General features: G+C 40.7%; 1 protein-coding gene across 2 annotated transcripts; it reads right to left on the bottom strand.

The window, feature by feature from the left end:
• Nucleotides 1–57: 57 nt before the first annotated feature.
• LOC106562628 (vacuolar protein sorting-associated protein 33B) lies at nucleotides 58–13,463 on the bottom strand. Of its 2 annotated transcripts, none has more exons than XM_045689426.2 (28): nucleotides 13,446–13,463; nucleotides 12,747–12,796; nucleotides 12,087–12,154; nucleotides 11,948–11,993; nucleotides 11,773–11,867; nucleotides 11,429–11,573; nucleotides 11,018–11,098; nucleotides 10,827–10,888; nucleotides 10,150–10,199; nucleotides 9,488–9,555; nucleotides 9,349–9,394; nucleotides 9,174–9,268; nucleotides 8,845–8,949; nucleotides 8,416–8,506; nucleotides 8,110–8,187; nucleotides 7,047–7,120; nucleotides 6,849–6,935; nucleotides 6,501–6,591; nucleotides 5,847–5,921; nucleotides 5,670–5,734; nucleotides 5,247–5,301; nucleotides 5,096–5,142; nucleotides 4,555–4,687; nucleotides 2,329–2,402; nucleotides 1,359–1,460; nucleotides 1,182–1,257; nucleotides 917–1,039; nucleotides 58–531 (listed from the first exon to the last, which is right to left on the bottom strand). In XM_045689426.2, exons 5-28 carry the CDS (start codon nucleotides 11,820–11,822, stop codon nucleotides 452–454), a joined length of 1,953 nt encoding a protein of 650 aa, XP_045545382.1. In that variant the 5' UTR covers nucleotides 11,823–11,867; nucleotides 11,948–11,993; nucleotides 12,087–12,154; nucleotides 12,747–12,796; nucleotides 13,446–13,463; the 3' UTR covers nucleotides 58–451. The 2 variants fall into 2 exon arrangements, with proteins under 2 accessions (XP_045545382.1, XP_045545383.1); XM_045689427.2 differs by having other exon boundaries at nucleotides 917–1,036.
• Between the last annotated feature and the right edge of the window lie 971 nt (nucleotides 13,464–14,434).

Below are 14,434 nucleotides of genomic sequence, written 5' to 3'. Positions count from 1 at the left end.
GCAAGGGCGTGGACTTAAGAAAACGAACAGTTATTACCAGTAAAGTGACAGACATGCTTTCAAATGTCACTGTACAGAGACGTCATTGTTTATTTACCTACAGGTATTTGATATAGTAAGATTCATAAATATAATTTATTATAAATCACAGACAAATAAAACATATTTATTTTGTACTGTGGACTGAAAACGAAATTCTTTGTACACCTTTTGCAGTTGGTATAGCACTATGATGGAATATATTCCAACGTCAATCAATTTTTTTCTGAACCAGATCTAGCCTAGACAGTGACTGCTTCCAATACAAGACTCTGAATAACAAATGCAAACATGTAGCTTGTTGTCATATTGTAGATCCAAATTGTCCAAAAAGTAATCTGTATGTGTCCCCATGATGTCTTGGACCACAAGCTGGATGCTTCCATTGGCAATGATAGAAAGACCCCAGGACTCATGCATGGTTGTCCAACATAGACTCCAGAAGTCTGGTACTGTTTGTGATAGCTGTGGTCACCACAATGAATTTAAGACCTAGAAACACCATAGAGAGAACACATTATCCACTTTTATTCAACTTGTATTTATACAGAGAATCCCAATTGAGAGCCATGGTCTCTTTTTCAATGGTACAAAGTAATATGGAGAACCCGCTTGACCTATAAAAACATGTATTGTAAACTATGTAGTCACCAAAATAAATGTATAACCTAGGAGAAATAGAGGTAGAAATAGGGGCATGAATATATCTTTCCCTAGCTCACACCCTCTACATCTTCCCTGTCAGCATTGGGATTCGAACCGGCAACCCTCTGGTTACTGGCCCACCTCTCAAGACTTCTGCTGTTCCCTACATTGGCACACTGTTACATTTCTAGTACTACCACCCTCCAGAATCCCAATATAAAGCCTTCCTTACCTTTCTCTCTGCCCAGGAAGCGTAGTGCTGAGATCTCTGAGAAGGTGCACCCACCCAGGAACATGACTAGGATGATACGCTGAGAATCAGTCTTCACCCTTGCGTCTGATCCGTTACTACCTGCTGAGAGAGAGGGGGGAGGTAGAGAGCAAGAGAAAATAAAGAACTGGAATGCTCTGAGTGTTCCCCTTTCCTCTATGGACTTTCCATTCAAAAGTGCCTTTTACATACATTTCAGTGTCAATGTCAAGCCCACTTGTCTTACCTGTGACTGCAAATTCATGTCCGTTGAGCATGCGGGTGACTTCCTCCAGCCCTGTCCAGCCATCACGCTCCAATACCTGCAGACGTAGCACAAGCGGAATACTCTTTATTATATCACTAATTGTAACACACTTCTGTCTTAGTATCCATGAGTTCATTCATATTGGAGTCCACCTACCTGTTCGATGAGTTTGCAGCTCAAAGGAATGTAGGCTCCACTGAAGATATAGGCCATGTCTCGAGGGACACGGAGGTCATATTCTTCATCCGACTTGGGCACCTTGATATAGATATAGTAAGGACACCTGGTTTCATTGCAATACTGTTTGGTTATGGAGTTATTTTAGGGCAGTGTTTCCCAAACTAGGGGTCGTGATTTGAAAATGGGGTCCCGAGAGAAACGTTGAAAAAAATATATATAAAGAAAATCGCTCTTAGTTCTTAGAACCAGGGTTTCATCAGTAACCTCCGGTAGCCTCTAGATACAGTTGTAATAAACAGAGCGGTTTCTGTTTCCTTCCTACAAATTTGGCTCTATCTTTTAAATGGTTCAAGATACAAAATATTATGACCCCATTACTGTAAGATTAGACTCTCAGGAACACGTATGTATCTTCTGTTTCCCTCCACAATGCTCACAAGCCACGCAGGACTCATTAGAACAGACTGGCACTAAATCAAACTGAAGATCAGACAACATTATTGCCTGATGATCTTCTGAACTTATACCTTTCCTGGTGCATTTTAGTCACTTCAAACCATATTTCCTTCAGATTGAAATACTGACAAAAGTACTGTCAGACTGATTTATCATAGACTGTCATAGCCAAAATGTAAAAAGTAAACATTTGCCGTTGATTACATCAGTTTTTTGACATAGTGGGGTCAACTTTTTATTTATGTCAAAATAGGGTCACGGCCAAAAACGTTTGGGAGACCCTGATTTAGGGCGAGTTTCCTGGCCCTTTCCCAGCCTAGTCCTGAACTAAAAACAAAGTTTAATGGAGAATCCAGGATTAGGCTTAATCTGTGTACACGAATCCGCCCTATAATGTTTAGTGAAATTTCATGAAGTTAAAGTAACTCAATACATGGCTATGTTTTTAATATGGTAATTAGGTTGTTCATTAAATTAAAAGACTACATACCAGATTGAGCCTCCTGCCCAAGGCACGGAAATTGCTCTTCTTGGCCAGGGAGGAGAAGGCATCAGTCAGCTTTCCTAAAATAGAACATGTTGAAAGGTTCAAGTGCTGATATTTTGCAGAGCATCTTGTCATTGTCAGGACTCTAAAGTACAGTATATCTATGATGTGTATTTTGTGGGTAGTAGTAGTCTCAAAAACTAAAATCACTGTACCCTCACTTGGTTCAGATCAGTCAGTCTCTCACTATTCTTAATTAGCTTAATTTCCTTATCCCTTTTCCTTATTACAATGACTTGACAGGTTAAAGTAACATTGAGAAACCTATTCAGACATTTCATCAATTAGTGGTGGTCACTTAGGAAAGGAAACGAGGAGAAAAACAAAGTAGTTATATACAGTAATGGTATTGGGACCCAGCCTGTATTAAATACAGTAACGGTATTGGGACCCAGCCTGTATTAAATACAGTAACGGTATTGGGACACAGCCTGTATTAAATAAAGTAACGGTATTGGGACACAGCCCGTATTAAATATATTAACAGTATTGGGACACCGCCCATATTGAATACAGTAACGGTATTGGGACCCAGCCTGTATTAAATACAGTAACGGTATTGGGACCAGCCTGTATTAAATACAGTAACGGTATTGGGACCCAGCCTGTATTAAATACAGTAACGGTATTGGGACCAGCCTGTATTAAATACAGTAACGGTATTGGGACACAGCCTGTATTAAATATAGTAACGGTATTGAGACACGGCCTATATTAAATACAGTAACGGTATTAGGACCCAGCCTGTATTAAATACAGTAACGGTATTGGGACCCAGCCTGTATTAAATACAGTAACGGTATTGGGACACAGCCTATATTAAATACAGTAACGGTATTGGGACCCAGCCTGTATTAAATATAGTAAGGGTATTGGGACCCAGCCTGTATTAAATATAGTAACGGTATTGGGACACAGCCTATATTAAATACAGTAACGGTATTGGGACACAGCCTATATTAAATACAGTAACGGTATTGGGACACATCCTATATTAAATACAGTAATGGTATTGGGACCCAGCCTGTATTAAATACAGTAACGGTATTGGGACCCAGCCTGTATTAAATACAGTAACGGTATTGGGACCAGCCTGTATTAAATACAGTAACGGTATTGGGACCAGCCTATATTAAATACAGTAACGGTATTGGGACCAGCCTGTATTAAATACAGTAACGGTATTGGGACCAGCCTGTATTAAATACAGTAACGGTATTGGAACCAGCCTGTATTAAATACAGTAACGGTATTGGGACCAGCCTATATTAAATACAGTAACGGTATTGGGACCAGCCTGTATTAAATACAGTAACGGTATTGGGACCAGCCTGTATTAAATACAGTAACGGTATTGGGACCAGCCTGTATTAAATACAGTAACGGTATTGGGACCAGCCTGTATTAAATACAGTAACGGTATTGGGACCAGCCTATATTAAATACAGTAACGGTATTGGGACACAGCCTGTATTAAATACAGTAACGGTATTGGGACACAGCCTGTATTAAATACAGTAACGGTATTGGGACACAGCCTATATTAAATACAGTAACGGTATTGGGACACAGCCTATATTAAATACAGTAACGGTATTGGGACACAGCCTGTATTAAATATAGTAACGGTATTGGGACACAGACTGTATTAAATATAGTAACGGTATTGGGACCAGCCTGTATTAAATACAGTAACGGTATTGGGACCAGCCTGTATTAAATACAGTAACGGTATTGGGACCAGCCTGTATTAAATACAGTAACGGTATTGGGACCAGCCTGTATTAAATACATTAACGGTATTGGGACCAGCCTGTATTAAATATAGTAACGGTATTGGGACCCAGCCTGTATTAAATACAGTAACGGTATTGGGACCCAGCCTGTATTAAATACAGTAACGGTATTGGGACCAGCCTGTATTAAATACAGTAACGGTATTGGGACCAGCCTGTATTAAATACAGTAACGGTATTGGGACACAGCCTGTATTAAATATAGTAACGGTATTGGGACCAGCCTGTATTAAATACAGTAATGGTATTGGGACCCAGCCTGTATTAAATACAGTAACGGTATTGGGACCCAGCCTATATTAAATACAGTAACGGTATTGGGACCAGCCTGTATTAAATACAGTAATGGTATTGGGACCAGCCTGTATCTGACCTGCGGTTTTGTCGTTGACCAGTTTGCCCACTCTGCTCTCCATGACAGTGAGGGTCTCTCCAGGCTGCTGCTCCACCAGCAGGCCTAGCTGCTTCAGTTTGGAAAACGTCAGTAGGTGTTCAATGCCATAACTCTGAGAGAAGAAATAGGACAGAGAACTATATAACAAGGAAAAGGCTCCAACAAAACAAAAATGGAAATACAAAGATACAGAATGAATCCAGTCTAAATGCACATTACACTGACGGTGTAACACAGTAACACACTAGCGGGCAAAATCTGGCCTGGGATGTCATCATTTTATGGTTGTAAAATGGTTGGTTGTATAGACGTCTTTTTTTCCTGACAACGTCAAGATATCTGGGACTGGGAGAGGTCATATTTTTCTGGTCACTAAAAAGATTTGTACCCCCCAAACAATTTTTACAACCAGTACACAACATGACATCACAAAATATGTCAGCCTGACATCATTGCAACCAGTTTTTCCCAACCAGTGCTAGATATCATTTAAAACAATACCTATGATAGCAGAACCCACCTGTAGAAACTGGGCTTTTAATGACCGATAATCTTTGGGAAGGAGGCCTGAAGGAAAATATAAACAGCTGATTTAAAAGGACAAGAGTCTTATCATGAGATCAACTATATTTTCATGTGTTTGGTTAAAAAACATATCTGTGAAGACTCACCGTTTTCTGTGAGAGACAGCAGACAAAGGAGTCTCATACTTTCCACCATAGAGACCTAAGGTGGATGACAACACAATAAGGTGGATGATAACACAATAAGGTGGATGACAACACAATAAGGTGGTTGATAACACAATAAGGTGGTTGATAACACAATAAGGTGGATGATAACACAATAAGGTGGATGATAGCTTCCTCCAGTGTGGTCCCTGGCAACAAGGTTTACAGTTTGATGTGGTTGGAGAGAACAATTATGTGCCAGGATGATTGATGAATACAACCTGCAATATAAATCTTATTGGGCCGATTTAGCACTATGATTACCTGTATGCATGTACCATTCATAGAAATATAATGAATAGAATGGATTTGGAAGCTATTCATTATATTTCTATGGTACCATTATCTTCCAGACAATCTCACCTGCCTATTGATATGCTCCTCTATGTAGGAAATACATTCACGGATTTCAAACCCCTCCAGTAAGGCTGTCGGGTGGGGAAATAAGTATCAGTTATTATGCAATGCAGGAAATGGGATTCATATGGGGAAAAAACATATGCCTCAAAGTATAGTATAGACTATGTAATGTAATATTACAGTGCTCTGTCTTCAACAGCTCTTGGAAGTCCTGCTTTGTTTTCTTCTTCATCATCGACTCACTGGCACCAATATCTGAAGAGAGACATGTCTTTTTAAAGGGATACTTTGGGATTTTTGCAATGAAGCCCTTTATCTACTTCCTCATAGTCAGATGAACTCATGGATACCATTTGTATGTCTCTACATCCAGTATGAAGGAAGTTAGAGGTAGTTTCGCGAGCCAATTTTAACTAGTGTTAGCGCAATGACTGAAAGTCTTTGGTATCTAATAGCATACTAGCAGTTACCATAGACTTCCATTCATTCATAGGATCCTGAGTGGCGCAGCAGTCTAAGGCACTGCATCGCAGTGCTAGAGGCGTCACTAGAGACTCGGGTTCGATCCCAGGCTGTATCACAACCGGCCGTGACCGGGAGTCCCATAGAGCGGCACACAATTGGCCCAGCGTCGTCCGGGTTAGGGGAGGGTTTGGTCGGTGTAGCTCGTCATTGTAAATAAGAATTTGTTCTTAACTGACTTGCCAAGTTAAATAAAAACGAAATATAAATTGCGCTAACACCAGTTAACAACTTCCTTCAAAATGCACACAGACATAAAAATGGTCTCAACCAATTCATCTGACTCTGGGGAAGTAGAGACTCAATACTCACGCAGACTGAGGAGCCGATGCTCCTGTTTTAACCCTTTCAGCTCCTCCGACACAAACGTCTTCATCTGTTTAATGTCCATTCCACTACGCTTCTGTAATGACCGAGACGGAGAGAGATGAATAATCGTCAAACATGAACTTCTACTCTTTGATGTAAAGAAAGTTCTAAGAGGACATTTAAGACAAATATTATGCATCCACGCAGGGCAACACTTCACCAGGGGGCATTGTTGTAAATTATAAATGTGCTGTCAATCAGCTTACCATACCTAGCAAATAAAGGCAAACAAATCAATTGGAAGCACAAAGGCCCATAGAGATGTAAATATGGTCAGAATGAAACACTCACATCATATGCAGTCTGGAGGTTTCGGGCCTTTTGACTTAGGAAGCCAAACACCTGGGAGAAATGCTCGTTCCTGATCTCGTTAAAAACCTGAGAGAGAAACGCATATAAATTCCAGTGAGACTGTCATCCTTGTCATCCTTAAACCAGTGAAGGGGAAATGATATCAATTCAACCGTGTTATACTTCTAAAAGGCCAACCTTATCTTGAGAGTTTAGCATCACTTTTATACTCTTGTCAGAGGAGGTGACATCTGGACCAAACTCCACACATCCTATAAGACAAAGAGATGGATTATAATTCCATACAGACAATGGACATACAATGCATAAAATGGCATTAAGATCTTATTGCAACTGTAATGGTATACAGCAATAAGAGGCTTCAGTGTGTGTGTGGTCCTTGACTACTTGACTTGTCGTTCTCCACTAACATCAAGGCGGTGACCCGATCCTGTAGGTTCATGCTCTACAACATTCGCAGAGTATGACCCTGCCTCACACAGGAAGCAGCGCAGGTCCTAATCCAGGCACTTGTCATCTCCCGTCTGGATTACTGCAACTCGCTGTTGGCTGGGCTCCCTGCCTGTGCCATTAAACCCCTACAACTCATCCAGAACGCCGCAGCCCGTCTGGTGTTCAACCTTCCCAAGTTCTCTCACGTCACCCCGCTCCTCCGCTCTCTCCACTGGCTTCCAGTTGAAGCTCGCATCCGCTACAAGACCATGGTGATTGCCTACGGAGCTGTGAAGGGAACGGCACCTCCATACCTTCAGGCTCTGATCAGGCCCTACACCCAAACAAGTGCACTGCGTTCATCCACCACTGGCCTGCTGGCCCCCCTACCTCTGAGGAAGCACAGTTCCCGCTCAGCCCAGTCAAAACTGTTCGCTGCTCTGGCACCCCAATGGTGGAACAAGCTCCCTCACGACGCCAGGACAGCGGAGTCAATCACCACCTTCCGGAGACACCTGAAACCCCACCTCTTTAAGGAATACCTAGGATAGGATAAAGTAATCCTTCTAACCCCCCCCCCCCCCCCCCCCCTTAAAAGATTTAGATGCACTATTGTAAAGTGGTTGTTCCACTGGATATCATAAGGTGAATGCACCATTTTGTAAGTCGCTCTGGATAAGAGCGTCTGCAAATTGACTTAAATGTAAATGTATATAAATGTAAATGACACAATATATAAAGACCACATTATTTGCAGTATAGCTATTTCAAAGTAGAGACTGTAATCAGAGCAAATATCATTGCTTACCACATTTAATTCTGAAAATATCATCCAAAAGTCCTTCATAGACAACCTGGGAACACAGAGGAGTCACAAGGTCCACATCTGCAAAGAGAATGAGAAAGAACATTAGTATGATATCAACTATTATTATGACACATATTGTTATACTTAAAGGAGAATTCCATTCGAAATCCACATTTTCATGCGTTAGTCTGTGAGAATGAATAATAACACCATTATCCAATAGCATATTTAAAATGTCAAAAAATGAGAGCAACAAATAAGACAAACGTCACAACTGCCGTGATTCACAGTTCAAGAAAGATCTACCTCTGTCAATGAGAAACACATTTCCGATCTCCGCTTGACGCGCTCTCTGTTCCCCCTCCTCCACCTGCTCCCTCCACGATTCATACGCCATCTGAACCGGGCAAGAGACCAGATACTGTTAACACTTACTCTATGAATCTTGTCTAAATCATGGTGTTTGAAAATCTAAATCATCTGTACCGGTGCTGCTTTCTGACTGTGTCTGCATTCAACAACATACAGCTCTACCTTGATGAACAAGACAAAGACTGGTTGGCTGAAGCATAAACAGACTGGCACCCATAGTAAATCATTCATTCAGTACCATCTAGAATCATAATCCCAGATGTATTTTAGTTTTGTTTTAATTCAGTACACAAGGCAGCTAAACGCTGAATTGCGGTATACAAAAATACATTAAAGAGTGTTGATGTACTGAGCTGATCTTACCTTGGAGCATCGTCCGATCCCATACACCTTAGAGAAGGGGCCGTAGACAGAGTGTAGGAGATGCAGGGCACTACCCGCTGTTCTCACCCAGCGCTGGTCTCCCTCCTGTGGACACACAGGTCATGCGTGTTAGCAAAATAATGAGCACTATGAATATAACCACACTAGTCCCAGTACTATGTTGTTAGTTATATGTCAAAATGTGTTACTCATTTGTTATTACACTGTACTTGCTTATGTAACTACATGTAAATACATCATTTTTGCATCATAAAGTGGGAATGATATTCCTAAACACAGTTCCCGTCAGCACTACTGTCTATCATTACCAGGAAGTTGTCTCTGAAGAATTCCGGAAGCTCCAAGCTAATGATGTCATCGTCCAGGGGCAGGAGGTAGAATGACCACTCGTCAGTAGTCACATCTTCACAAGGGAGTGAAAAAGTGTCTGTTAACATTCAAACATCTGGAATAACAAAATATGAAATATCAAAAGACACCTACCACCAAAGATTCCCTGCTCCTCCAAAAGGTTCTCGCATGCATAAAACTGTAAGACACGGAAAGCGAGAGAAGAATGAGCAAAGAAAATAAATATAATTGTTTTATTGCAGAGAGTATACAATAAGTACTTAATAATCACCTTCTGAGGGCTAAATATGATCTTGTATCTTCTGTATCTCCCAAATGCTTTGTCTGCATTGACCACATCTGGAAAAGGAAACCAATTTGTCAGTGAGTATATGAAACAGCCACGAACTGTCCTGTATAACTGCCCGTACGAACCACCTGCGAAACGCCACTCTACTCACTGCTGTCAGACTGTATAATAACTCTACCTCTTAAATGGTCCCCCCCCCCAATCTAAAAAATGTACTGTAATGTTTCAAGTGTTCTGTATTCTATTTATATAATGTATTATGTGTTATGTATTTAAATTAGTGTTTTGCAATTAGTAGTCATGTAAATTCTGCATTTCTTCAGTTTTATCTGTGAGCAAGAATAAATAAAGTCAAACTCATAACAGAGTGATTTCCCTCATTGTCTTCCCGATCAAGGACATCAAATCAGAAGCCTTTGTTTGCACAGTAACACAACGTACTCCAGAAGCACTGTCGATAATACCACTGATCCAGAAAAGACAAGGCATTTCAAAGTCTGGGACGACAGTAATTCATTTCTCAGGAAGGGAATAGCGTTGCTAACTTAATCTTTCACTGCACTGGCATCCCAACAATTACACTTTTATAAAATACAATATGAATCAGCTGATTTTCAATATCAGGGTGCCACCATTCTACTTACCACATATCCACTTGACAGTTTTTATTCTTGGACGGATCAGGAAGCATAGTCTGTCAAGGAAGGCACATTGTTATGGCTATGTTCCCACATTGTTATGGCAGTGTTACAACATTGTTATGGCGGTGTTACAACATTGTTATGGCTGTGTTACAACATTGTTATGGCGGTGATACAACATTGTTATGGCTGTGTTACCACATTGTTATGGCTGCGTTACCACATTGTTATGGCTGTGTTACCACATTGTTATGGCTGTGTTACAACATTGTTATGACGGTGTTACAACATTGTTATGGCTGTGTTACCACATTGTTATGGCGGTGTTACAACATTGTTATGGCGGTGTTACCACATTGTTATGGCTGTGTTACCACATTGTTATGGCTGTGTTACCACATTGTTATGGCGGTGTTACAACATTGTTATGGCTGTGTTACCACATTGTTATGGCGGTGTTACAACATTGTTATGGCGGTGTTACCACATTGTTATGGCGGTGTTACAACATTGTTATGGCGGTGTTACAACATTGTTATGGCGGTGTTACAACATTGTTATGGCGGTGTTACAACATTGTTATGGCTGTGTTACAACATTGTTATGGCGGTTATACTTGTTCCTCCAAGACAATAAAAGAGAAGAAGATCTATGGAACTACAATAGGCTTTGCTACTTACTGATCTGAGGTGCTGACAATGGGTTTGTATTCCACTTTGTAAAGCTTGTCCACATCATGTTGCTACAAGGAGAAGGGTGACAAAGATTGTATAGAACTGAACCTCATTGTAACCTGGTAAACTGATATATGTAAGGACAGGCATAATCAATATGGTATACAGCAATATTCAGAAACAACAATGACATGTACCTTTAGTGTTGTGACATTAGCAATGCGGTCCAGGGGGCTCATCAAATCTGCCTCAATGAACAGGTCCTTCCTCCCAAGTAGCTTTAAACCAGGGGAGTAAAAATGCAGTATGATGATGATGAGGATGATGAATATACCTAATCAATCCCCAGAAGAGGAATTTAGGATTGTTCCCAGCAGTAGAGACTAATATACATTATAGAAACATAGAGGGACGGTTTCCCAGACACAGATTAAGTCTATAGAATCTCAATTGAAACAGATTTTTAGTCCAGGACCAGGACTGTCTGTGAAACTGACTGAGGCTTTACAACTTTAATAGGATCCATGACTTGTGTGAGTACTTGTGGATACTGAGAACCAAGACAATTGATAACCTGAGTGGGGGGAAGAAGAGTGGAGTAGTCCTACCTGTTCCAGTAGGTAAATGAGCTGGTCCCTGGCCAGCCTCTTGAGCAGAGAGAAGTCAGGGAGCTCAGGGGCATCTCTCCTGACACTGTGAGCCATGGGGCCTGAGGTGGAACAGAGTAGCACACCTGCCCAACCATTCACCTCCCTGGAAAATAATGAGCACTATGAATATAACCACACTAGTCCCAGTACTATGTTGTTAGTTATATGTCAAAATGTGTTACTCATTTGTTATTACACTGTACTTGCTTATGTAACTACATGTAAATACATCATTTTTGCATCATAAAGTGGGAATGATATTCCTAAACACAGTTCCCGTCAGCACTACTGTCTATCATTACCAGGAAGTTGTCTCTGAAGAATTCCGGAAGCTCCAAGCTAATGATGTCATCGTCCAGGGGCAGGAGGTAGAATGACCACTCGTCAGTAGTCACATCTTCACAAGGGAGTGAAAAAGTGTCTGTTAACATTCAAACATCTGGAATAACAAAATATGAAATATCAAAAGACACCTACCACCAAAGATTCCCTGCTCCTCCAAAAGGTTCTCGCATGCATAAAACTGTAAGACACGGAAAGCGAGAGAAGAATGAGCAAAGAAAATAAATATAATTGTTTTATTGCAGAGAGTATACAATAAGTACTTAATAATCACCTTCTGAGGGCTAAATATGATCTTGTATCTTCTGTATCTCCCAAATGCTTTGTCTGCATTGACCACATCTGGAAAAGGAAACCAATTTGTCAGTGAGTATATGAAACAGCCACGAACTGTCCTGTATAACTGCCCGTACGAACCACCTGCGAAACGCCACTCTACTCACTGCTGTCAGACTGTATAATAACTCTACCTCTTAAATGGTCCCCCCCCCATCTAAAAAATGTACTGTAATGTTTCAAGTGTTCTGTATTCTATTTATATAATGTATTATGTGTTATGTATTTAAATTAGTGTTTTGCAATTAGTAGTCATGTAAATTCTGCATTTCTTCAGTTTTATCTGTGAGCAAGAATAAATAAAGTCAAACTCATAACAGAGTGATTTCCCTCATTGTCTTCCCGATCAAGGACATCAAATCAGAAGCCTTTGTTTGCACAGTAACACAACGTACTCCAGAAGCACTGTCGATAATACCACTGATCCAGAAAAGACAAGGCATTTCAAAGTCTGGGACGACAGTAATTCATTTCTCAGGAAGGGAATAGCGTTGCTAACTTAATCTTTCACTGCACTGGCATCCCAACAATTACACTTTTATAAAATACAATATGAATCAGCTGATTTTCAATATCAGGGTGCCACCATTCTACTTACCACATATCCACTTGACAGTTTTTATTCTTGGACGGATCAGGAAGCATAGTCTGTCAAGGAAGGCACATTGTTATGGCTATGTTCCCACATTGTTATGGCAGTGTTACAACATTGTTATGGCGGTGTTACAACATTGTTATGGCTGTGTTACAACATTGTTATGGCGGTGATACAACATTGTTATGGCTGTGTTACCACATTGTTATGGCTGCGTTACCACATTGTTATGGCTGTGTTACCACATTGTTATGGCTGTGTTACAACATTGTTATGGCGGTGTTACAACATTGTTATGGCGGTGTTACAACATTGTTATGGCTGTGTTACCACATTGTTATGGCGGTGTTACAACATTGTTATGGCGGTGTTACCACATTGTTATGGCTGTGTTACCACATTGTTATGGCTGTGTTACCACATTGTTATGGCGGTGTTACAACATTGTTATGGCTGTGTTACCACATTGTTATGGCGGTGTTACAACATTGTTATGGCGGTGTTACCACATTGTTATGGCGGTGTTACAACATTGTTATGGCGGTGTTACAACATTGTTATGGCGGTGTTACAACATTGTTATGGCGGTGTTACAACATTGTTATGGCTGTGTTACAACATTGTTATGGCGGTTATACTTGTTCCTCCAAGACAATAAAAGAGAAGAAGATCTATGGAACTACAATAGGCTTTGCTACTTACTGATCTGAGGTGCTGACAATGGGTTTGTATTCCACTTTGTAAAGCTTGTCCACATCATGTTGCTACAAGGAGAAGGGTGACAAAGATTGTATAGAACTGAACCTCATTGTAACCTGGTAAACTGATATATGTAAGGACAGGCATAATCAATATGGTATACAGCAATATTCAGAAACAACAATGACATGTACCTTTAGTGTTGTGACATTAGCAATGCGGTCCAGGGGGCTCATCAAATCTGCCTCAATGAACAGGTCCTTCCTCCCAAGTAGCTTTAAACCAGGGGAGTAAAAATGCAGTATGATGATGATGAGGATGATGAATATACCTAATCAATCCCCAGAAGAGGAATTTAGGATTGTTCCCAGCAGTAGAGACTAATATACATTATAGAAACATAGAGGGACGGTTTCCCAGACACAGATTAAGTCTATAGAATCTCAATTGAAACAGATTTTTAGTCCAGGACCAGGACTGTCTGTGAAACTGACTGAGGCTTTACAACTTTAATAGGATCCATGACTTGTGTGAGTACTTGTGGATACTGAGAACCAAGACAATTGATAACCTGAGTGGGGGGAAGAAGAGTGGAGTAGTCCTACCTGTTCCAGTAGGTAAATGAGCTGGTCCCTGGCCAGCCTCTTGAGCAGAGAGAAGTCAGGGAGCTCAGGGGCATCTCTCCTGACACTGTGAGCCATGGGGCCTGAGGTGGAACAGAGTAGCACACCTGCCCAACCATTCACCTCCCTGGAAAATAATGAGCACTATGAATATAACCACACTAGTCCCAGTACTATGTTGTTAGTTATATGTCAAAATGTGTTACTCATTTGTTATTACACTGTACTTGCTTATGTAACTACATGTAAATACATCATTTTTGCATCATAAAGTGGGAATGATATTCCTAAACACAGTTCCCGTCAGCACTACTGTCTATCATTACCAGGAAGTTGTCTCTGAAGAATTCCGGAAGCTCCAAGCTAATG

The sequence above is a fragment of the Salmo salar genome, chromosome 11 (genome assembly GCF_965601325.2).
Source record: "Salmo salar chromosome 11, fSalSal1, whole genome shotgun sequence".
NCBI lineage: Eukaryota > Metazoa > Chordata > Actinopteri > Salmoniformes > Salmonidae > Salmo > Salmo salar.
The sequence above is the reverse complement of the archived record's forward strand: the minus strand, read 5'-3'. Positions and strand labels throughout refer to the sequence as shown.

Bases quoted from the DNA above. Each gene is read 5' to 3' on its own strand.
- LOC106562628 (XM_045689426.2), bottom strand. From the start codon at position 11,822: ATGACATCATTAGCTTGGAGCTTCCGGAATTCTTCAGAGACAACTTCC. The intron at 5,302-5,669 runs GTGAGATTGTCT...CATCCACCTTAG, and splicing joins AGGAGCATATCAATAGGCAG to GTCTCTATGGTGGAAAGTAT. The intron at 5,143-5,246 runs GTGAGTCTTCAC...ATTTTCCTTCAG, and splicing joins GCTGTCTCTCACAGAAAACG to GCCTCCTTCCCAAAGATTAT.